Source organism: Lepidochelys kempii, chromosome 5 (assembly GCF_965140285.1).
Source record: "Lepidochelys kempii isolate rLepKem1 chromosome 5, rLepKem1.hap1, whole genome shotgun sequence".
Lineage (NCBI taxonomy): Eukaryota > Metazoa > Chordata > Testudines > Cheloniidae > Lepidochelys > Lepidochelys kempii.
The window spans coordinates 21,016,492-21,039,522 of NC_136384.1; the positions used below are offsets into that span (position 1 = coordinate 21,016,492).

A 23,031-nucleotide genomic window follows, 5' to 3' on the forward strand; every position below is an offset into this window, starting at 1 on the left:
GGGGGATTAGAGGAACCATTCCCCGCCCCAGCTCACCTCCGCTCCACCACCGCCGCCTCCCACGAGCACGCTGCCGCTCGGCTTCTCCTCCCTCCCCGGCTTGCCATGCCAAACAGCTGTTTGGCGCGTGGCAAGCCTGGGAGGGAGGAGGGAGAAGCGGAGTGGCGGCGACACACTCAGGGGAGCAGGCGGGGCGGAGGCGAGCTGGGGCGGTGGGGGCACAGTTCTAGGGGCAGAATGGCCGGTGCCGGAATGCCGCCCCTAGAAATGTGCTGCCCCGAGCACCTGCTTGGTTTGCTGGTGCCTAGAGCCGGCCCTGGTAAAAAATGCACATTTCTAATTAAAAATAAAAAAGCTGGCTTTACAGGTCTCACAAGTTGTGATTTTCTTAAGGTTCCCTGTTTGCTGTGGGAAGAACAAAAAGCTTAAAGGATATGGGCATGTGTTATTTACTTAGATTGTAAACTCTTTGGGGTCGGGACCATCCTTTTAATCTGTGTGTGTACAATGCCTACCACACTAGGATCCTGAGACTCCTAGAGGCTACCGCAATACAAATAGTAAATAAGAATGTATAGGCGTGTGCACATCCCCTCCCCTGCTGCCTACAATCAAAAGATAAAACATAGTACAGTCAAAATAATATAAGCAGTTCCCATGATTCCCACTGTGCCCTTCCCTAGGTTAAAGCAATACTGTCCTCCCCACGGTTAGTCAAGTCCTTTCTGTAAGCATTTAAAGAGCTAGTGAGGTCTGGTCCTGAGCTGCTACTGCTGCTCCTAGCTGAGCTCTGAGGAGCACTGGGGTCAACCAAGGCTGCTCACCAAAATCTGGATAAAGTTTAAGACCAGGGATCTATCCCAATACAGCTGCTTCCTCCAAAAAAAAAACTATTAATTATAATTGCAGAACTAAATCGCTTGTGACCCAGAACCCCTAGGCAGAGACTACATGTGCTTTTCAATAACCCACATTTCTCCTCCTAGAACAGACTATATGCTGATACCATAAAGATGAAAGCTGGAGAATAGAAAAATGCAAAATGTTGTCCTTTGAACTATCAGATGGTAACTCTGTTACCTGTCTGGTAATCAAACCCAAAATGACTGTAATCAAATAACAATGCAAAGGATGCTGCCAAACCCAACACTCAGGGAAGGACTCAAACAACCTCTGTTAAGACAGACTTAGCTCTGTCTTCAACAGCAAACGTTTTAAGGAAACAGAAACAAAAAGATCTTGGAACAGTTATAGCTGAATTGGGAAAAACAGCACAGACAAACAGGAGATAAAGGAATATAGATTTCTCATTAGATATAGAGACCAGTTATCATCTGTACTAACAATTCATGTATGTTAAAGATATTTCAGCTCTGATAAGAAAGCCAGCATTATTCTGACCAGTCAAGGCCCTGGTCTTGCAAACATGTGTATAACTACCTTTACACACAGAAGTAGTCTCATTACAATGATAGGGATTGCCTGCATATGTAAAATTACTCCTGTGCTTATGTGTTTGATGGTCACGTCTTAAGGAAGCAACAGGCATCCAGAATGGTAAAGGACTAAATTTTCCATGTGTCTAGTGATTTGGGGTTGCCTTGATTTTTCTGGGTCCCAAACCTAAAATGCCTTAAAAGGGCTATATTTTAAGAAAGTGCTGAGCATCCACCCTCTGAAAAATCAGGCCCCTGGAAGGTTCATCCAAAGATTTTAAGGTGTTTCAATTTTGGCACCCAAAATTGCTACTTACATTTGAAAGTTTAGGTTGTTAATACACCCCAAAATATGTGTACTGCTTTAAAAAACTGCTTTCTTTTACCATAACTTACATTCAGAGCATCAGGAAGACTCATATTAGGGTAAAGTTTTGTCTACACATAAAAATTTTGCCACTTCAACTACGCTGGAATAGTTAAAGTGTCATCACCTTCCACCTCCTCCTCCTCCTCCTCACTCCAGCAGACACAGTTGTACTGGTATAAAAGTGCGTATTTTGGCATATCTTATCCCTGTTTGGCAAAGTAAAATAAGACACACTAGTATAAAGTGCACGATACTAGTATAGCTGTATCTACATTTGGACTTTTACCAGCATAACTCGATCCGTAAATATCACACCTCTCAGCAACACAGTTATGCTAGTAAAACCTTTTAAGTGCAGGCCAAGCCTAATGAAATTTCAGAACTCTGAAAAGCACTCCAGAAATGTTACAGCTCTTGCTCAAGGTGCACTTTTGGCTTTTCAAGCTATTTTGAGGCAATGCAGTGATGTATTTGGCCTCACTAAATCCACCAAGGTCACCTTTAACAACAAATTGTGAGCCCGCTCTACTTCTAAAATTGCAGCTACAGTCTAGGCCGTAAAGTACATCTCTAAATAATGGATAGCAAGTCAGATGTAAAGGCTGCACAAAGAGATAAAGACAGGGTGGCTTTCTTTTGGTGACCACATTGTAAAGTAAGAGGGAGTGATACACTCTGAGAAGAACAGATAAAGCTCCCTAAAACCATCAGCTTCAGGATCTATTGCAAACCTGACTCATTTAGAAACTACTTTTAAACAAAAAATAAACTACTGCATTTGTGGCTATAGCAGGTGAGCCCAAGCTTTGGACAAAGTTTATTCTTTGGCTACACTTGCAAGGATTCTAGTTTCAATGGAGTCACACTAGTGTCTGAAAGAAAGGGTTGAATACAATCCACACAAAACAAACCCATGAGTCCGGGGTGCGTGTAAGAAAGTATAGACCATTTTGGCTTCAGTGTGATTACCTTTGAAGATTGCAGCTTTTTTGCTTACCAGTGCCAAATTCTTTACAATTTTCATATCTAAGCCTCAAATACCCAAGTTTTAAATGGGTCCTAAAATACAAAGAATTACGAATAACTTGGAGTCAAAAGCAGATGTAATCTTTCCAGACACAGATGTGGGTACCATGACATGCCAACTGATTCAGCAGCCGATTCCAATGCCAAGGAAATGGGGAGAAAACTAGTGTTTGTGGAATCAAACCACAGTTAAGTTACAGGGCTGAACAGAAGCTCTCCTTGTGGGCCAAAAACACAGACTTACTTTGTCCTGCTTTTGCAGTTTTCCCAGTAACTTTTAGTGCTTGCGATACCAGGTTATCAGGACTGGGAAAGGACTTCTGGCATTAATCCACAGTAAAGGTGCTCTATGGAAGCCAGAGCAAGCTTCCCCAATCTTCCCCGAGTTAGTCTTCAGCCTGTCTGCTGACTATCCAAAGGGGGAAAAGGTGCTGCGGGGACTGGCTCACTTAGAACTAAGGTGAGCCCTCTAGCTCATTTCAAATAGAGCAGCCATCAGATCATTGCTTTTTGGCTACAACCAAATGGGTATGACTAGAGATGACAAGGAACTAGGAAGGAACCAATCCTGCAGACAACTGTGGCCAAGCATACTGTACTTCATCCCCAGTGACAATGGGCACAGGGGCAGAACTACTGTGCCTTTTCAGGGCATTCCCTCAAGAGGTGAGGGACACAGGAAAAGCCTGACACTGCTGAACCTATTCTATGGACACAGAGAGAAATTGGTTTCCCCATGCTCCCAGACAAGCATATTCCAATCATAGCATAAAGATCCTTGTCCTACAGCACCTTATGTGCCGTAGTTCTATAACCCTCACAAAAAAATCTAGGAGAGGTACAAACGTTTCAAATTTCCAACAGCTGCTTACTGTGCCCAGCATGAGATGAACATGAGGAAGTCTAGGCTTAATCTACACACAAACTTGCACCAGTTTAACTCAAATCCGATTTTAAACCGAGTCAATTAAACTGGTTGTGATGGAGTAGACGCCCCACAATAGCCCTGCAAGAGCTGAATTAGGCCAGCTGGGCCCAATCAGCTAATTAGGTTGAAGCAGGGGAGATTTAGGCCAGAGGTGGCTAATTAAGGACAGACTCACCTGTGCAGGAACAGGCAGGGCCTACATAAAGCCAGATGGTGGGAGGTGGGCTGCAGAGAGGTGGGTTGCTGTGGCTGGGAAAGGCTTCAGTCACTCCCTGAATGGAGGGAGTTGGAGGTTGGCAAATGGGGGGAAGCCTGATATGTAGGAAGAAGCCCAGAGAAACAGCAGCAAGAGATAGGACTGTGGCTGCTTGTTATAGGGTCCCTGGGCTGGAACCCAATGTGGTGACTAGGGCTGGGTTCCCCTACCTGCCACTGGGGTGTGGCAAAAGGCACTGGAGGTACGAGGTCTGGAAAGACTGTGAAATACCTGGAAGAGAAGGACTTTAGTGACCTAGCTGGAGAGCCAAGGCATGAAGAGAAAGCTGATGATGCATGAGTGAGCAGAGCAGTAGAGCAAGACAAAATGTGGCAAGACACCATCAGAGGAAGAGCACATGACTGACAGTGCTAATTCCCAAGATGGGCGCTTGCCATGAGTGGACTCCATGACTCAACTGGTGGAGAATGTGGGCAATGATGGTCACCCCTGATACAAGGGGAGTGTGAGCGACTGAGAAACTGTTTAGACAGCTGCCTGTGATACAAGGGGAGCAGGAAAGGCTAGATGAGACACTTGAGGCAAAGGGACAATGGAGCCACCATGTATGGAGGCTTTCTTTGCAGAAGGCAGGTGTACCTTCCCAGGCTGGACCACAGAGCTGCTGCTCCCAGTGAAGGGGCCTGATGAGCAACAAAGGAGGATACAGACCCTGATGAGGCAGAGTCTAGAGAACCAGCGACAAGAGTGGGAGGCACTATATGTGGCGATTAGCTGAAGAACAGTACAACTTGCTCAAGATCCTCTAAGAGGTGAGCAGGGGCCAGAGACGGTAAGGCAAGAAGAGAGGCCCCAGGGTAGGGAGGCCAGAAGCCCAAACAGAGCAGTGTTATGCCTGTGGCGGAGGAGACACTTTAGGCACTGATGGGGCTGAGAACTGGAAGACTGCCCAGGCCACTGTGGGAGTGACAGAGGGTTTGAAAGACTGTACCTCCTGGAAGGGGGGAAAACGCAGAGTGACCCAGCTGGAGGGCCAAGTCACAAGGAGGATGCTGTTCCAGGAGTGAGAGAGGGGCTCCAGACCAGAGAGAGAGAGTGTGATGGCGTGCAGCCGTGGGTGAGGATGTTGACCTCATGAGCTAATCCCCAGAGCAGCCAGGAAGATGAGCCCAACTAGCGGTGAATGGAGCACCCCAGGACACCGGTGCAGACTCCTGCATGAACACTCTTAAAATGGTTTAAACATGACTTTTATCAATTTAGCTTAAGTCAGTGAGGATTTAAGAGCGCTCAACAGTGAAGGTTTGGACAGGTTGAAAAACCACCATTGGTAACACCTATGTTCGTTTGTGTGGGAGTTAATAGGAACAAGAGTCACCCGTGCTTGATATGGATTTCCCCTGATAAAGCTGAGTGGCTAAGCAGACAGAGGCCCTAGTGGGAGACAGACATTTACATGGAATAGCAATTTTCTCCCATTTCCAAACATTACCCTAGCTCAGGGGTGGACTACAGCCCGTGGGCCACATCCGGCCCACAGGACCGTCCTGCCCAGCCCCTGAGCTCCTGGCCAGGGAGGCTTGCCCCCAGCCCCTCCCCCGCTGCCACACTGCCGCATGGCTTGCGCCTGCCTGCCCACCTCCCAGGCTTTCCAACAAGCCTGTCCTGCTGCTCTGAGCAGCACTGTAAGGGGGAGGAGGGGGCAGGGAGCAGTCAGGGGACAGGGGGCGGTTGGATGGGGCAGAGGTTTGGGGAGGGGGGCGGGCAGGAGACAGGGAGCGGGGGGGGTTAGATAGGGGGTGGGGTCCTGGAGGGGCAGTTAGGGACAGGGATCCCGGGAGGGGGGCGGTCAGGAGACAAGAAGTGGGGGGGGTGGTCAGGGGTGTGGAGAGAGGTCAAGGGACAAGGATCGGGGGGGGTTGGATGGGTGGGAAGTGGGAGGGGGCAGCTAGGGGGTAGGGGCCGAGCTGTTCGGGGAGGCACAGCCTTCCCCACCTGGCCCTCCATACTGTTTTGCAACCCCGATGTGGCCCTCAGGCCAAAAAGTTTGCCCACCCCTGCCCTAGCTGAAGGAGAAAGTACAAAGACTGTATGTACTGTATTTTGTGGATGCTGTCCAAACCAAACCGTTAGGCCTTATCTATCGCTCTAGCTTCAAGGGAGGATCCCTCATGTCCTGGGGTGGTGCTGACAGCAGTAATCTTGCTTAGTACTGCAGAATTCAACTGTGACACAGCATCTGTCTGTGCCACCCCCTTCCTCTAATGACTGTAATAAGATCAAGCCAAGTTTGTGTTAAGCCTTTTAGCCATGACTGACAATTAGATTCAGGAACAGTTTAGAGGATCCAGACTGTAGATAATCGTAGCTGTGAGACTGTAGTAGGAAGTTATAGCCGATCAAAGAAGCCACTAGATGGAGTCACGATCTCTCTCACACACAACAAATGCTCCACCACCGCATATGTCTAACTTTGTAAGTGATGTGTGTCAGGAGTCTTATCTTCGTGTATTAAACAGGACAGAGCAAACACACACTCTGTCAGGGATCAGGACCTGCAGCAGAGTCTGTCTGCTGGCAACCCAACAAGCATAGGAGGCCTGCAGCAGACTACCTGATTGCACCACCTGATTGGTCAGGAAAGGCAAATGCCTGGCTTTTAAACCCAGCAGCAACTCTCTGGCTGCTCAGTGCGTTCATGCCCATAGGTGTAACCCTCCCGAGGCCTGTTGCTCTTCACCTTGCTCCTGCCCTGCTCCTAAACCCATTCCTGCCTTGCTCCTGCTCAGTCCTTGCTACCTCACCTGGCTCCCAGTTCCAGCTTCCTCACCCTGACCCTAGTTCCCAGTCCCAGCTCTGACCCCTGGCTTGGCTCTTAGTTCCTGGTTTCAGCTCTGACTCCTGGTTTCTGTCTCTGGCCCTGACCCTTGGATTAGCTCTGCCCACTAAGCCTGACTCCTGCTCTGCCCACTAGGCATGACCACCCATGGCTCAGTCTTCCCCCCACACCCGCCCAATACAACAAACAGAACAATCTCCTAAACAACTGTACAGAAGGGTATAAGTACCAGTGTGAGGAGACATTTCATCCAGCAGTTTCACCATGCCTTCTCCCTGTGTTACAGTCCACTTTTTAATTGGAGACCCTCCTCCGATCCTGCTATATTGTTCTTGGATTTTCGGTGTGCGACGTTTGGCAATAAATGGTGCCAGCTTACTGAAACATTAAAAAGCAGAGTGAATTAGTAACATATCCCCATCACCTCCCCTCTGGCATCTTAAAAACAACAAAATCATCCAGCCCGCCACCAGCCTCCAAAACGCAGCAAGCTAATAATGTTCAGTCTCATTCTATGCATGGCTTGTTTTGTATTGTTTTATAATTCCATTTAATCTAATTCATTTGAATAAATTTGCCAGTTGGCAGTAAACGAAGAGTTGTGATCATGGGTTAAACGTCTCCTCCTGTAGCCCCCAGTTTCTGGAGAACTGCAATATAATTTCCCATTACCAAGTTCACATGAGACAGTCAGCACAGAGTTCTTGGCCTCAAGCACTGCAGCCAGCCGGAATGATTTTTTGATGTCCAAGTATATAGCCTACAATAACACTCACATACAAACACTCCAAGGGAACCAAGTGTTTCTTACTTTTGTGCTGGAAGCGTCATCAGGTCCTTATCTAGGAAAAGCCTAAGTAGGAAATCATGGACATCTCCCAGTGTTTCTGGGCCCCCCATGTTTAACATCAAGATTCCTGTTTTAGTTTTCCTATTAAAAGAAAAAAAATAGTTTGAAAGTCATTTTCTATCTCTATATCTAACCAGGTGCCACCTTTTACAACTGCAGGCTAATCAGCCTGACCCCTTGCTCGCATTCTATTGTGCAAAATGAGGATCATGTTCAAAAACTAATCAAGAGGTAAATTCTGATATCCTTATTCACGTTTAGCAGTCCCTTACTCCATCCCATTGAGATGAATGGGGCTATTCAAGGTGTACGTTTCTACTTAACAAGAGTAGGGTTATAAGAATCTGGCCCTGAGACACTTGACAAAACACTGTGTGCCAAATCAGCAAGTGCTATCTATTTATGCTCAATAAGCATCAGAGCCAGCAAACTCGCACCTACATGTGGCCTTTTTAAATCAAGTATTTTGTGTCCCACAGCTGAAGTAACTTTCCAGTATACATCCCTTTATAATAAAAACCACAAGTAAATTAATACAACGGTTTTCACACCTCAGCCAAATGCCAGCTACACATTTTAGGGTCACCAAAAAACATATTACACTATAGAGAGCAATCCTGTCCAGGCAGGGGTGAGCTAGATAAGATGTCCTAGCCCTGTATGTCTTCTCCATCTCTAACTACTTTCTGAAATGAAGAGCCAGTCCACACACAGAAGCAGTAATCCCTGTTTTTGAAAATCCTGGGTTCTTGACTCATCTCCGGCCCTGTCGTGCACCTCAGAGGGCACAGATGGACCAAAACCTGGGAGCAAATGGCCAGCAGAGAATTCCCCTAATAACAACAAATAGTTAAGCTTCAGGATGGCTGGTTGAGATTTTCAAAGCAGTCTCATGGATTTATACACTAACTTTCAAATAAAAGATATGTGCCCAAACCCCATAGACTGCTTCAAAAATCGTAACCACTGTTTATTTCCCTGCTTCTTTCTCCCTTCCACCCCAAACACTGCACAAGATGTAACAGGGCATAAGGGTAAATATTTGTTATCTATATTGCAGTCGTGCCTAGAAGCGCTGGTCATGAAGACCCCCTTGTGCTAGATGCTGTACAAAACACAGAACAAAAAGATGATCCCAGCCCCAAAGAGCTTAATATCTAAATATCCGACAAAGGACAACAGATGGATACAGACATACAAATGAGGGAAGCACAAGGAAACAGTGAGACGATTGTAATGCTTTAAAACCAGAGTGCTGTAAAGTAAAGCAATACCATTTTGGAGAGAGACAGAGAGCAATTATATGTAGGACACACACATACTTCATTTGCTGTCAGCACAGATGAGGCCTGTGATCATTCTTTACCTCTTTTCAGGCTGAATTTGAGGCTCTGTTCTTTTTGTTTGTGTGGCTGCTGTTGACTGACCTCTCCATTGTATTTGGACTCTCATTTGACTGCAGCTGCTGCTTTTCGTGACTGGAGAGAAGGTTAAAATGTATTGTTAGTTTATTACTGGGCAGAGGATTCTGTTTATGAGACATATGCTGGCTTCCCCCACTATCTCTTTAAATGTGCTTGGTGGTCTCCTCATATTTGGCATTTCTTTTCAAGCCCCAACTCCTGGAGCCAAGCGATTTAAGGAAAAATCGTGGGTTTCATACAGTTTTTTTCATACACTTTTTCATAAGTGTCTAGCCCAAGTGGTTGCAGAGAAAAGCTAGAAAACATGACCTGAGTGTGCCTTAAAGGCTCAAAAACCAGGAAGCAAAGAAAAAGAACCAAAACCTTTTTTTTGAAACATCTTATTTTAAAGTCAATCTCATGATTCTTAGGGCCTGACTCATGAGTTTTGAACACTTGGGGCTGGCAATGCTGCAAGAGACACCACTTCAGCCTGAAAGGAAGTGAAGTACCTTCAGCTCAGAGTGGAGGCACAATGAAATGGTTGTGCAGTAAAAACTGCAATATTGTAATTATTCTATGGACAAATGACTTCAGTCACCAAGACTGTCAAGCTGCTGCCAGAACCTTTCACAAGCACTAAATTTACAAAACATTAAAATACACCCGTCCATATATAAATATTATACGGATTAAAAAACATTTATGTAGCTTAATGTATTTGAGTCCTGGGTTGTTCCTAGCTTGCCCCTGTGTTGCAATAGACTGAACCAGCAATTTCATAGGATCAGTTCAGGGCCAGTTCAACCACGGTTCTTTAACTTCACTCTTGGCAGCCATCTCTCTCTCTCTCTCTCTCTGATTCCACTAGATTCTTCCCATCACTCCATGGCTCTAGCCTCAGCCAGCCTTTTCCCAAAGCCCAAAGGCAGAGATGGGTAAGAGGACTACACTTGTTAATGGGGGCTATTAGTGGTTTAAGCACTTAGACACTCTAAATATTAATAGTGGGTTAAAACGTTGTGATCTAAGGGATTGAGGTGATTTAAGCACTTTTGCTGCTGGAAGGATTGTTTTTTCTCCTTCTCTGAAAATCTTAATTTACTAGATTTATAAAGGTTGTACAGTATGTTCAACATTGTACTATACAATGCAAAAGTGAAGCTTTCAGCTGCATTGTAAATATGTATAACTCATCGTTTCACTGGTTAAATGTGTGGTTTTTATATTTATTTCTGTTTCATAAAGGATATCCCTCATAGAATATACAGGATGTACAACACTGCTAGTGGGAACTCTATTTCGCATATCTTTTGTGATTTAAACTGTTCAAGCTTAATGTTATGTTAACACAGGTTTTCTTACTTAATTTTCCAAATACCATAAACATTTTATCCCTCTAGGGCACATTTTTAAGCTAGGGCACAATTTTAAGAGCCACTTCTGCCCTTGAACATGCACACAAAATTACTTTCACAGTGTATGCAAGTGCAGAAATGCCTCTTTTACATGTTGCCATATTAAATTATCACAACTCTACCAAACAGTCCATGTTTACCATTGCTTACACTGCAATGGAGAATGGAAAAGGGTCCCCTACTTACAAGACTATCTAAAAAGATTGCACATTCTAAGCCACAATCTACAGTACATTTACTTCACAGAGAAGCACCATTAAAATACCTGGAAAACTGACTTGGAACTGTAAAAACTATTCACAACTTTTCAGCATCAAAAGTTTTTTCTAAAGCACAATCTTGTAAGTTTTTCAATTAGTAATAATTTACAACAAAATGTTCTTACGAGGAGGAAAAAAGTATATTAAAGACTCCAGAGAGGGGGAAAAACCCCACATTTTGAAATGCCAAGTTAGATATCTGCAAATTCCATGTTTGTAGTTGAAAATGAATGCCAAGGCTTCACATTCCTCTTCAATTAGATAAAAAATTTGCAAGTCGAACAAAATACAATAATAGTTGTGTATGTCAATCACCTCTCACATGACCAAATAATCCAGCTACACATTTTTATCTCTAAAGAATTTTGTTTGCTGTATTTCTTATTCCCAGTATTCTAAGTAGCTCTTTTAGATCTACATATACATACTACCACTTCCTCATTCATGTGCACCCAATAAAATAAAACCATACATCTGCACACTCAAGTTATCTTAAATCATATTCCTTATTATGTTGTATTATTCCTTTTAAAAAACTGTTAGACTGTCTGAGCATAAGTTGTTACACTGATTCAATAACATTTAAGAAAAAAAAATCTATAGATGTACTTTTAAAACAAAAATAAAAAGTGCTCTGCTAAGTATATTTAAACCATTGTTAGCATTTACTTAAAATTTGAGTCACTGTTCTGTGCTATTTTTCCACAGAGCCCTGGGGATAAAAAAGGGAGGGGGGAAAGACAGACCATACAATCTTAATAAAACATTTCCCACAATATGCAAATAACCAAGTTAAGGTTAAAAACAGACCACAAAAGCCAAGGAATCTTGAGGAAAGGCCTTTCAGCAGTCCCATGTGTTGCCTAGGGCCCTAGGCATTTGCAGCAAGTTGGATCACGAGATCAGTTACTCACTTTTACCATAGGTGTTGTTCAGCAAACAGGCTGAGTTTACAATAGTTTCTTTCTCAGCAAAGAATGATCTTGCTTTTTCGGTTGTACGTCTCAGTTACTTTAATTCAGGGATTTTTATTTAAACTTTTTTCTTTAAAAGTCATACCCCTTGGATCAATACCCTACCATAATCTCCATTCACTTACACGGACACTGGAAAAAAGATACTACGCATGCCGGGTGTGTAAGGGATGTGTTCTGTTTCACAACCGATAGACCTAGTCCTCATTAATTATTAACATTTTCTATATTAAACCCTTTTTAATTAAAGCTGAGAGGGGGAAGGGGATTCAAATTCTGGCTTTGTAACAAGAGAGACAAATTTAGGGTTAAATACTAAAAAGCGATGACCCAAACGAACTTAAGTCAAATCCAAGCTATTGGGCTCATTATAGGAGTAACTGGATGAAAGTCTACGGCCTGCATTATACAGGAGGTCATATTAGATTATCTAATGGATCTTTCTGGTTTTAATATCTATGAAGTTTTACATGTCCAGCTCAGCCCTTTTGTATTCATCTCCACAACTGACCTGCTGCACTCTGTGTCTCATCTTATTTGTATGAGTTAAATTCTAAAACCTTTGGGGGACCAACTCTATAGAAGTGATTTGCATATATCTCAGCCTACATGGCATGTTTCCTGAAACCCAAGAGACCACTTCTTCCTTTCCCATAATCAAAAGACTACCAGGAAAGCTGGGGAGTGTCATCCAACTCCAAATGTATACGGCAGGTAGAAGGTAACAGAATGTTTTCAAGAGCGGTCTCTTCCCCACTGGCCTGACAGAGTCTGTTGATCGTAAGAGCATGGCACAAGTCTCATCTCTTTTCACAGGCTGTAGTCTGTTGGGAGGGGCATGTTTCCTTTTACACTGATTTAACATAATAAATATAAAAAATGACCTTTTAAATTAATTTCTGTAGATGTCCAAAGTGGCTACATTTTATAAGTCAAAAGAACTGAATAAATAATAATCGCTGTGGAACAGCAACAAATCCTGGTGGTTCTACCACTGAAAGCAGCCACTTAAGGACTAGCATACTGCATAGCTTTAGAAGACAGCAGCGTCAATCTACTGACCCAGGAATTTTCTGGGGGTACGGCGAGTGGCTGGGAAAGTTAAGTGGGGAGGGTCTGTTTTTGGGAGTTAGAAAGGTCTCATCATTCACATTGGGTCTATATGAATTTTTGTATGCTTTCCAAAATAATACACAGTCCACGCACTTAGAGTTTGAGAACTTATCTATTTTATAAAATACTTTTTGTACTTCAACTGTTTGAGTTTCTGGCTTTTTAAAACCAAAAATTTATTTTTGATGCAAAAACCAGACACATCCACACCCAAGTTGTAAGGCAGCTAAATATGAAGAAAGTCTCTTAACCACCATGGCTTGCAATAGGAACAGAAAGGATTGTCAGTCCACCAAAGGGCTCTTATTTGTGACAGAATGAATAAAGACAAGATATTAGACAGTCAAGGTAGGTAAAGTAATAATATTTTATTGAACCAACTTCCGCCGGTGAAAGAGAGAAGCTTTTGAGCCACACAGAGCTCTTCAGGTCACCAATGGAAGTTGGTCCAATAAAAGATATTACCTCACCCACATTGTCTCAAATATCCTGGGCTCAACACAGCTACACCACCATTGCATAAAGGCAAGATACTCAGCCAAGTGCTCTCTAATAAATAACCTGCGTCTGCAAGGCCCAGTTATAAGAGACATGATTCCCAGTCTCCCATGGTCACCTAAACTGGGTTTGCTTTTACATTGGGGTCGACAAAGCTGTAATTGGATCTGCTTGCAGACGTTTGGATTTCCCTGCAAACAGTTTGTACAGATGTAGGGCCAGACTCAATTTAATGGTACAAGCCCACTGATTGAGGTGGATGGCTGTAACTGACGGCAGAATTTGACTCCCTCCCTGGGGTTTGGCCTCCAGAGACACTTACTGCACCAGACAGAGCACACCACACTGGTTACCCGCCTGTAACAGCTTGGAGAGAGCACTGCTGATCCTGGGCACCAGAGACAGGTGGTGGCGCAGGCTTGATCAGAATGGATTAAGCGCCCGCAAGGTGCGCCGCACGGTGTAAAGAGACAGAAGATGCCTACAACCTACCCAGCCAAACGACACGAAAAATGGGAGAGACAAAGGAAAGCAGAAGCTTGAAAGATCTGGACTGAGCGGGGGCCCTGGCTCTGGGTGCCACAGCACTGGCCAGGCCACTTACCGCACTCACCAGGAGGCACTTGCTGAACCAGGGCACGATGCCCCGGCCCTACCGCTGCCTCCAAAGAAACCGGCCCCGCCCCAGCAGGGCGCACCGTCTCTGGGCTCCAGCGGCCAGCAGCACCCAGGGTCAGCCACTGCATTACAGGGGCTCCCGCTGCCAGCCACCAACTCCCTCGCCGCGGCGGGACGCACCAGTCACCCCAGGGCTCCCGCTGCTGCTAATCGCGTAGCGTTATGCAAACGCTTTTCATTGAAAGGGCGCGTTGCGTAACACAGTCCCGGCTGCAGCGCCCAAAGGGAAGCGGGGGGGGGGGGATCTTCCCGTGCCCCCTCCTTGCACCCAGTACAAGGAAAAGCGTTACACAGGCCCTGGAGAGGGGCCGCTGGTGCCAACGCCGCCCGGGCTACAGGTCTCAAGTGGGCAGCATGTGGGAGAAGTTAAATCTTCCCTCGTCTTCGCTGCGCTCAGACCATCCTCCGATCGGGGCTACGGGGGGGGGGGGGGAAGAGTTTGCTCCAGAAATGCTCCTCCAGCCCTGCCCCCCCCCCGGAGGGGGGTGTTTCCCACCCAGGGGAGCGGGCACATGCTCCGCACCGCTCGGCGCGAAAGCCCTTTGTTTATGCAACGCAGCCAGGCGTTCGTCTGCCTCCCAGCTGCACAAAAACCCTCTCTCGGAATTGCTGCTCCCTTTGCAAGGCAGCGGCGGGGTGGGGGTGGGGGTGGGGGGGTCACTTTTCAGAAGGGGCGGCTTCCCCGCCCCAGGAATGGAGGGGTTTTTTTTGGGGGGGGGGGGGCTAGGGGCGTGCAAGGAAACATCCCAGCTCTCCCAAGTCCGACCCCGCCCGGGGAGCCAGCAAGTGCAGCGAGCTGCGGGAGAGCCCCCGGCCGGCCCGCGGGGGCAGGCTGCGTTTCCACCGCACGCTTCATTCAGCCCAGGGCATCCCGGCCACCCTTAAAATGCAGTTGGAAACTTACATGGACACAACACTCGGTTTGCAGCTCTGAAGGCAGCAGCCATGTTTGTGTGAACTAAATACATTCCCTTAGTCTGCAGGCGCCCGGGGAAAAGGGTTCCCTTCCCCTGCTGCAAGCGCCTTAGCACTAGGCGGAGTGGGCTCGCCTCCCTCTGCCTCCTCCTTCCTCCCTGTCAAGAGCCTTCTGTGTCAGCCCGCCCGCCGGCTTCTTCCATTAGGAAGACCTGCGTTTGCTTTGCCTGGAAGGGGTGGGGACAGGGAGAGAGGCAGGTCCCAGAACTAGAGATCCTCCCCCTTCCTTTGATTGTCAAAGATCCAACTCCCAGCCACCAGCAAACCAGCTGCCAGCGCAGCCAGAGCGGGTGCGACTCGGATCTCAGAGCAAAAACAAGAATCTGCTGGTTGCAGATGGCTTAAGAGCTGGGGCAACCAGCCAAAACTAAAGTGACAGTAACAGTTCGATTGATTTGTAAACAGGTTTCCTCTTCTTTTTAGGGACTTGAGTCCCAAATTAATTTAAGCCAAAGAGATATCAAGTATTCTAAAAAGCGTGGTCAACATCTTCTATCGTGGATGTCCAAAGTTAAGCACCTACATTCATATTTAGGCACCTAAATAGGTTGTCTGATTTTCAGAGGTACTGAGTCTGGACAACTCAGTTAGGGGTGCTCAGCATCTCTGGAACTCATGCAGCTTATTTAGGCCCCCATCTTGCAAACACTTAAAAGGAAGCCCATAAATAAGTGTTTACCAGTTTGGGGCTTTAGGCACTAAACTTTAGGCACTCAGGTTTGAAAATGTTAACTTTTTATTTTTATAGCTAGTGACAAAAGAATAATTGTTTATACTAATTTATCTTCTATGGTTTTAAAATAGAAGATTGGTGCATAACATGGAAGAAAATTATTGAATTGTGACATTCATGCAATCAACAACGAGGAGACCAGTGGCACCTTGAAGACTAACAGATTTATTTGGGCATAAGCTTTCGTGGACAAAAAACCCACTTCTTCAGATTCGTGGAGTGAAAATTACAAATGCAGGCATGAATATACTGACACATGAAGAGAAGGGAGTTACCTTACAAGTAGAGAACCAGTTTTGACCAAGTCTTGTAGCAACTTCAGAAAAAAACCACATAAAAACAGTTCCTTTCCCCAAAAGGCAAAAGGCACCAGTTTACACACTATGGGTCATTGACTGCTCCCTGTCTATGTAACTCCTAGTGCTGTTCTTCTCCATAAAATGATTGGGTTTTGACTGTTCAGACAATTTTTAAAAAACTGACTGGCTAATATATCTCTAAGGTCTTTACAATAATTGATGTAAGAGTTACGGCATTTCATTTTTCCCTTTTATATTTATAATATCAGTACAGCTACATGTTTATTATGTGTCTGACATGGTCATACACATGGATCCAGAAATCCATCTGCTCTGCCTGATCCCAGACAGGGAAAATAAAAGACCTTGTCCTGACTAGGAAAAAAAGAAGTAAAAGGAGTTAAACTGTGCTTAGTTTTGTGGTAAGTGGGGTTTTCAGTCAAGTTAAACTAGCTTGACTGAGCTAACTCAGTTGAAAAAAAGCATAGATTCATAGATACCAAGGTCAGAAGGGACCATTATGATCATCCAGTCCGACCTCCTGCACAATGCAGGCCACAGAATCTCACCCACCCACTCCTGTGAAAAACCTCTCACCTATGCCTGAGCTATTGAAGTCCTCAAATCATGGTTTAAAGACTTCAAGGAGCAGAGAATCCTCCAGCAAGTGACTCGTGCCCCATGCTACAGAGGAAGGCGAAAAACCTCCAGGGCCTCTGCCAATCTGCCCTGGAGGAAAATTCCTTCCCGACCCCAAATACTGCGATCGGCTGAACCCTGAGCATCTCTTTTCTGAGACTACACAAGACCAAAGAGACATCACAAAGGCATGGATATCAACAAATACACAAGGCAACATGTCAAAAACCTGTACTACTGACAGTGGAGACTTTGTTGAGATACGACTGTTTCTTTTACAGCATTCAATGAAAAAGGGAACATGGGAGATTCATTTGGCTCAATATTAATGACACTTGAAAGGGGGTGTGAATAGTGTTATACTAATTCATACCTTGATTCTGTTAACCCTGAAACTGGTATGAGGAGGTTACTTACCTGTAACTGAAGGTTCTTCGAGATGTGTGGCCCCTATCTGTGGGTTTATGTATGTGCACCATGCACCCAGAGCCAGAGAATTTAAAAGTAGTGTCCGTTGGTCCGTGTATGCACCCTATCAATACAGCCAATGTTTCCGTTTGAGGTGATAAAGGGTAGGGAGGACCGACTGCATCTCCAGTTCCTTTTCAACTGCAAATCAGATACATCTGTAGCAGAGAGGAAGGAGGATGGCAAGTGGAATGCAGATAATGACCAAGGATCTCGAAGAACTTCCAGTTACAGGTAAGTAACCTCTTCTTCTTTGAGTGATGGTCCCTATTGTATTCCACTTACTGCTGGGGGAATTCTGCGCCACTGCGCAATGCAGAATTTTGCAGAAATTAACATTGTGTGCACAGAATTTCCTTCCCCCCCACAGAAATGGGCTGCAGTGCTGCTAATTGCCACTAGGGACTGCTGGACCTGGCCAAGCCCAGCTCGTACATAGAAGACACTGCTGAGGGGGGATAGCTCAGTGGTTTGAGCATTGGCCTGCTAAACCCAGGGTTGTGAGTTCAATCCTTGAGGGGGCCATTTAGGGATCTGGGGCAAAATATTGGGAATTGGTCCTGCTTTGAGCAGGGGGTTGGACTAGATGACCTCCTGAGGTCCCTTCCAACCCTGATATTCTATGACTATGAGGGAGCTAAAGGGTTCCTGGCAGCTGCAGTTCCCAGCTGCCAGGAGAGGGTGGCACATAGGAAACTCGGGGCAAGCCTGGGATTGAGCATCAGGCTGTTTCTCCCTCTGGATTCCTGGGCTCCACGGGGCAAGAAAGAGGATGTCTGGGCAAGGGGGGGCCCCCATAGCTGGGCTCTGTTGTGGGGGGGAGAGGGTGTGGGTATTTGGGGGGGCACTGCAGCTAGTCTCTGGGAAGGAAAGGGTTGTGGGTGTCAGGCCCACTGGCTGGGGAAGGGACAAAGGGGACAGAGAAACAGGAACTGGGTTGTCATAGGGATTTCTTTAACTCTCTACTCCTGGGGGAATTTTTGTGTGTGTCTGTATTGTTCCAAGTATTGTATTGCACTTGCTCACAGGTATTTTAAAATAAATTACCAAAATAATTGAAACTGGCATGATTATGTAGTGTTATTTTGACAAATAAAATTTTCAGAATTTTAAAATATTGTGTACAGAATTTTTAATTTTTGGGCACCAAAGTTTTACATTTTTGGAGCAGAATGCCCCCAGGAGTACTTCCACTGAGGGTGATTAACCAGCAGTACCTAAGTCAGAGGAGGGTGCAAGGATGAAGATGGAATGGTCATGCAGAGACTTGCCACACCAAAGGAGGTATCTACTAGGGCTGCTGACTCTTGTGCTAAGGTATAGTGTATTGCAAAGGTGTGTACAGAACTCCACATAGCTGCTCTACATCTGTCCAGAAGCAGCACATCCTGAAGGGAGGCCAGGGTCAAAGCCTAGGGTCTGTGACAAAATGGCTGATGTTAGTATGGTGGGTCCTGCACTTTTCTTGGTGGGGGGCTAAGATGTCAGCCCTTGCCCCTGCTCTTGAGGCACTGAGAGCCCCTGCTAGAGGCCTAGAAAGGTGGTAAAGGAGGGAAGCAGTCTGGATTTGCTCCTTACTCCAAGCCCCAGCCCCTCTCAACCTCTGGAGGTTCTTACCCTCTTCCCCCTTGAGCGGGGTACCTTCAGTCCTTAGACACTAGGGAAGGGAGTCTCCCTCACTTCTATTTTCTGCTCTTTCAAGTCTCACAGCACACCTCCAGATAAGCTTGCTTCCTGTCTGAAGCAGGGTGGTTTTATTAGGTTCCTGACAGGGCCTTAATTGACTGCAGGTGCTCCAATTAACCTGTAGCCACCCTCCCTAGTCTACAGGGAACCACGCCTTAATTAGCCTTGGGCTTATATATTTCCCTCTAATACTCTACTACTGATCCTTGGTCCTCCTGTATTGCAGGTAGGCTTGCTTGCAAAGTTTAATGCAACCTGAAATCCACTTAGAGAGTCTCTTTTTTTGGAGATGGCCTGTCCCCCAAATCTTTCTGCTACTGTCTGGGGGACTTCCTGATGGGTCTTATTCTCTGGGTACAAGGCTAAAGCTAGTCAGACACCTAGGGAGTAGAGTAACAGCTGTGTTAGTCTGTATTCGCAAAAAGAAAAGGAGTACTTGTGGCACCTTAGAGACTAACCAATTTATTTGAGCATGAGCTCATGCTCAAATAAATTGGTTAGTCTCTAAGGTGCCACAAGTACTTCTTTTCTTTCTAGGGAGTAGAGTTGATGTTCCTCTGCAGATGTATGTGGTTTGGGGAAGAAAACAGGCAACTGAATGGATTGATGTGAAACTGGGAGATTATCTTTGGTAAGAATTTGGGATGCAGGTGCAAGGAAACTCTGTCTTTGTGGAAAATTGTGAAAGACAGGTCTGCTATCATAGCTCTAAGTTTATCAACCCTTTTCATGGAAGTTACAGCAACAAGGAAGGTGACTTTAGTGAAAAGGAGGGACATAGAGCGTGATGCCCGCAGTTCAAAGGGTGGTTTTGCTAACATGGATGGAACTAGGTTCAGGTCCTATTGGGGGGTGATGTGTCGGATGGGTAGGAAGGTTCTGATGACACCCTTCCAAAACTTAGTAGTTAATGTGTGTGTAAAAACGGAGTGACCTTCCATGAAGGGGAATATACCAATAGCCACCAGGTGGACTTTCAGAGAGTTGATGGTGAGACCTGATGCCTTCAAGGACAAAAAATAGTTGGGGGGATCCCTGCTGATTCTGGTGAAACTCCCTTTTGTTGGGCCCAGGAAGCAAAGCATTTCTACTTTGCCTGGTAACCATGTCTAGTGGATTATTTCCTGCTGCTGGAGAGGAGATGTCTTGTATGGCTGAAGAATAGGTCCATTCCAAAGCAGATGCCCATCCAAATACTATGCTCTGAGATAGAGCACCTGTGTATTGGGATGTCTGATGTTGCAGTTGCACTTTGTCAGCAGACTGGGGAAGGTGGTGATAGGAATTGGTGGGCAGGTTGTCCTACAAAGGAGATTGGGAAACCAGAATTGTCTGGGCCAGCAGCGGGTGATCAGAATGACTGTTGCTCTGTCCCATCAGATCTTGTGGAGTACCCAAAGCAGGTGCGATAGAAGAGGGAAAACGTAGTTGACTTGGCCTGACCAGGCAAGAGGGAGAGTGTTGCTCTGAGAGTGGTAGCTGAGACCTTCCCTGGAGCAGGATGTGGTGCATTTGCTGTTTATATGGGAGGTGTCTGGTCAGAATCCCCCATCTGGTGAAGATATCATGAACTACTGAATTAGAGTTCCCACTCATGGTTGATCACAAAATGTCTGCTGAGCGGAAGATAGGCTGTAGACAAGAAGATCCAGTGAGTGACCGCTTCTGCGCATAAAGCAGTTGATATCGTCCCACCGGTTTGTTGATGTAGAAGACAGTGATGGTGTCCGATGTGGTGGGAATGGATGAAGGGGAGAAAGGACTGACATATTTTCCTTACAGCTCAAAGTTCCGGGATATTGATGTGCATCCTGAATTCTTGAGGAGACCACATTTCCTGTTGTTGTCCCATAATTGTCCATGTGTGCTCCCCAACCAATGAAGGATGCATCAGTGATGATCCTCTTGTCCAGAGAGGAGGAAGGGAACCCCTCCGCATATGTGACATTGGTATATTCGCCACCACAGGGTAGAATTGGGCAGGAGGGGCGTGGGGGAAATCTATAGCATCGTGTGGGTGGTGGGCAGTGGAACTTGCGCTTTGGGCTATAGACAACTTGTGCCTCTATACTGGGGGGCACAATCTAAAGGGGAGGATGTGTGACCACCCCATGTGTCTCCTCTGTCCAGCAACTCCCCAGTGTGGGGCTGCCACACTCTCACTGCCCCACGTTACCTGCAGGGGGGTGAGGGACTCTGTCCTTAACCCAATGCGCCACCCTCCACTATGTTCAGCCACCCTCCCTGGCAGCTGGGCCTGGGTGGGGAGCAGGAGGGAGCTGCTTCTCATGTGGCTCAAGCTGGCCCCTCCAGATCACTACTCTGTGCAGTGCAGAAGCTGCCTGAGAGCCTGGCTGGGGAGTGGTGGCAGCGGCAGAGGGCCACCCCCCATCCAGGCCCAGCTGCTGGAGACAGTGGCTGAGCGAGCTGGAAACATGCCTAGAGGGGGAGAGAAGGGGCTCCAGAGCCTGGACAGGGGGGCCCCAGGCAGGGGGCGGCCAGTCACCACCACCTCCCCAGCCAGGCTCCGCACACAGCAGCGACCCAGAGTGGCTGGCATGAGAAGCGGCTGGTCCTGCCCCCTCCGTTCCCTGCCCAGGCCTGGCTGCCAGGAACAGGGGCCGCGCATGTTGGGGGACAGGTGCAGAGGGAGGACAGAGCCCCTCTCCCTCCCCACTCCCGACAGGCCAATGTGGGGGGGGGACTTGACCCCACATGTCCCCCCATGTGTTGCCTGTGCTTCGGGCAAGGGTGTTGATGCCCCGCGAGCAAAGGGTGGCTCTAGAGTCCTTGAGGGTATGTAGGGAAAAATCATCCATCTTTTGATTTAAAAGACGGGATTCATTAAAGGGGACGTCTTCTATAGTGTTTTGTACCTGCTGAGTGAAACTGGAAGAGTGGCGTCGACATTCCCTATGGCCGTAGCTGTAGCCCTGGAAGAGGAGTCTACTATGACCACTGCTGATTGGAGTGCTGTTCTGGCTATCTGCTTCCCTTCTCAATGAGCATCTAAAAATCAGTCCAGTCCTGCTGTGGGAGTCTATCAGCAAATTCCTCAAATGTGCTGTAATTCAGGAAGTCGTATTTGGCTAGTAATGCCTGATTGTTCAAAATCCTGAACCAGAGACTGGCTGAGGAAAAGACCCAAAAGGTTCAAACGCTTGCTCGTCTTGCCAAATGGGTTGGCGTGAGGGTGCTGTTGTCTGACTCATTCAGTCATTGCTTGGACAACCAGGGAGTTTTGGGGAGGGGGTGTGAGAAGAGAAACTCAGACCCCTTAGCCGGAATGTAGTAGCATCTTTCTGCCCATTTGGGGGGCATGTGGCTGGGATGTGCCATACTGCCCTGGCAGGCTCAAGAATGGCATCATTAAATTAGCCAGTGCAACCCTAGTTGGTGTCTGAGGTAGAGGATATCCAGTTTATGTTGGGCATCATGGGTTTTCTCTGGGGAATGTGGTGGTCCCCCACAATTTTGCACGGTTGCTCTTGGAACTGCCTAAAATCCCCCGGAGGTGAAGTGGACACTGTAGTTGCTGCCTCATCAGGGGAAGAGGAGGGAAATCTGCCTGTCCAGGGGCACCATCGGAGCCAGGCTAAGGGGTTCCACCTCCATCAACGGATCCAAGCACCTGCTTGAAGGGGCCCTCAATAGGGAGGTAGGTGAAGTTTCCCTTGTGGATCAGGGCTGGTTCTGAGGGAGGGTATTGGGACCAGGGTCCCCAGTATAGCCAATAGTTTGAATCTGGAGGATGTTGAGGCAGTCCCCATGGCATGGGGCACCAGTGGGTCTGTGGTGGTTGGAGCAGAGAATGTTGACAAGATCGGGATGGTCTCCATGAGGGCACATACAGGTGGTATCACATCAGTGGACACTCTCTGGCATCCAGTTCATTAAAGGATAAGAAAATGGATTCCAGTTCCATTGGCAGTACTGTCGGGGCTGGAAGAAGTATGTAGATGGTTGGAATGGGAGGTGAGAGGTTCCACAGTGATGGCAGATCATGAGGGGGAGAAATAGCCTCCCTAGAGGTAGAAAGATGGAGTGATCCCAGTTCTGTTAGGTGAATACATCCTGGGCTCAAACACAGTTCTGGACCTCCCTGGTGTCAGAGGTACCCTCTCTTTACTTGGTGTCAGCGGTGGTGCCAAGGTGGACTTCCCCAGAGTGGGTGGAACCCACATCTTATGAAGCGCCAATGTTGATGGTACCATTGGACTG

At 46.7% G+C, this 23,031-nt stretch overlaps 1 protein-coding gene across 6 annotated transcripts in view; it reads right to left on the reverse strand.

Annotated features, from left to right (window-relative positions):
- FECH (ferrochelatase) overlaps positions 1-15,125 on the reverse strand; it is a 30,009-nt gene extending 14,884 nt beyond the window's left edge. The window contains exons 1-4 of one of the 6 annotated variants that reach the window (XM_073343614.2): positions 14,915-15,125; positions 9,033-9,144; positions 7,628-7,747; positions 7,046-7,194 (exon numbers count right to left, since the gene is read on the reverse strand). In XM_073343614.2, the coding sequence (XP_073199715.1) occupies positions 7,046-7,194; positions 7,628-7,747; positions 9,033-9,144; positions 14,915-14,978 (445 nt within the window). In that variant the 5' untranslated portion in view covers positions 14,979-15,125. Of the gene's footprint in view, positions 1-7,045; positions 7,195-7,627; positions 7,748-8,988; positions 9,145-11,661; positions 12,649-13,936; positions 14,198-14,914 lie in introns of those variants that run through there. The other 5 variants (XM_073343613.2, XM_073343612.2, XM_073343616.2 and 2 more) reach the window with 5 other exon arrangements.
- Positions 15,126-23,031: the final 7,906 nt, after the last annotated feature.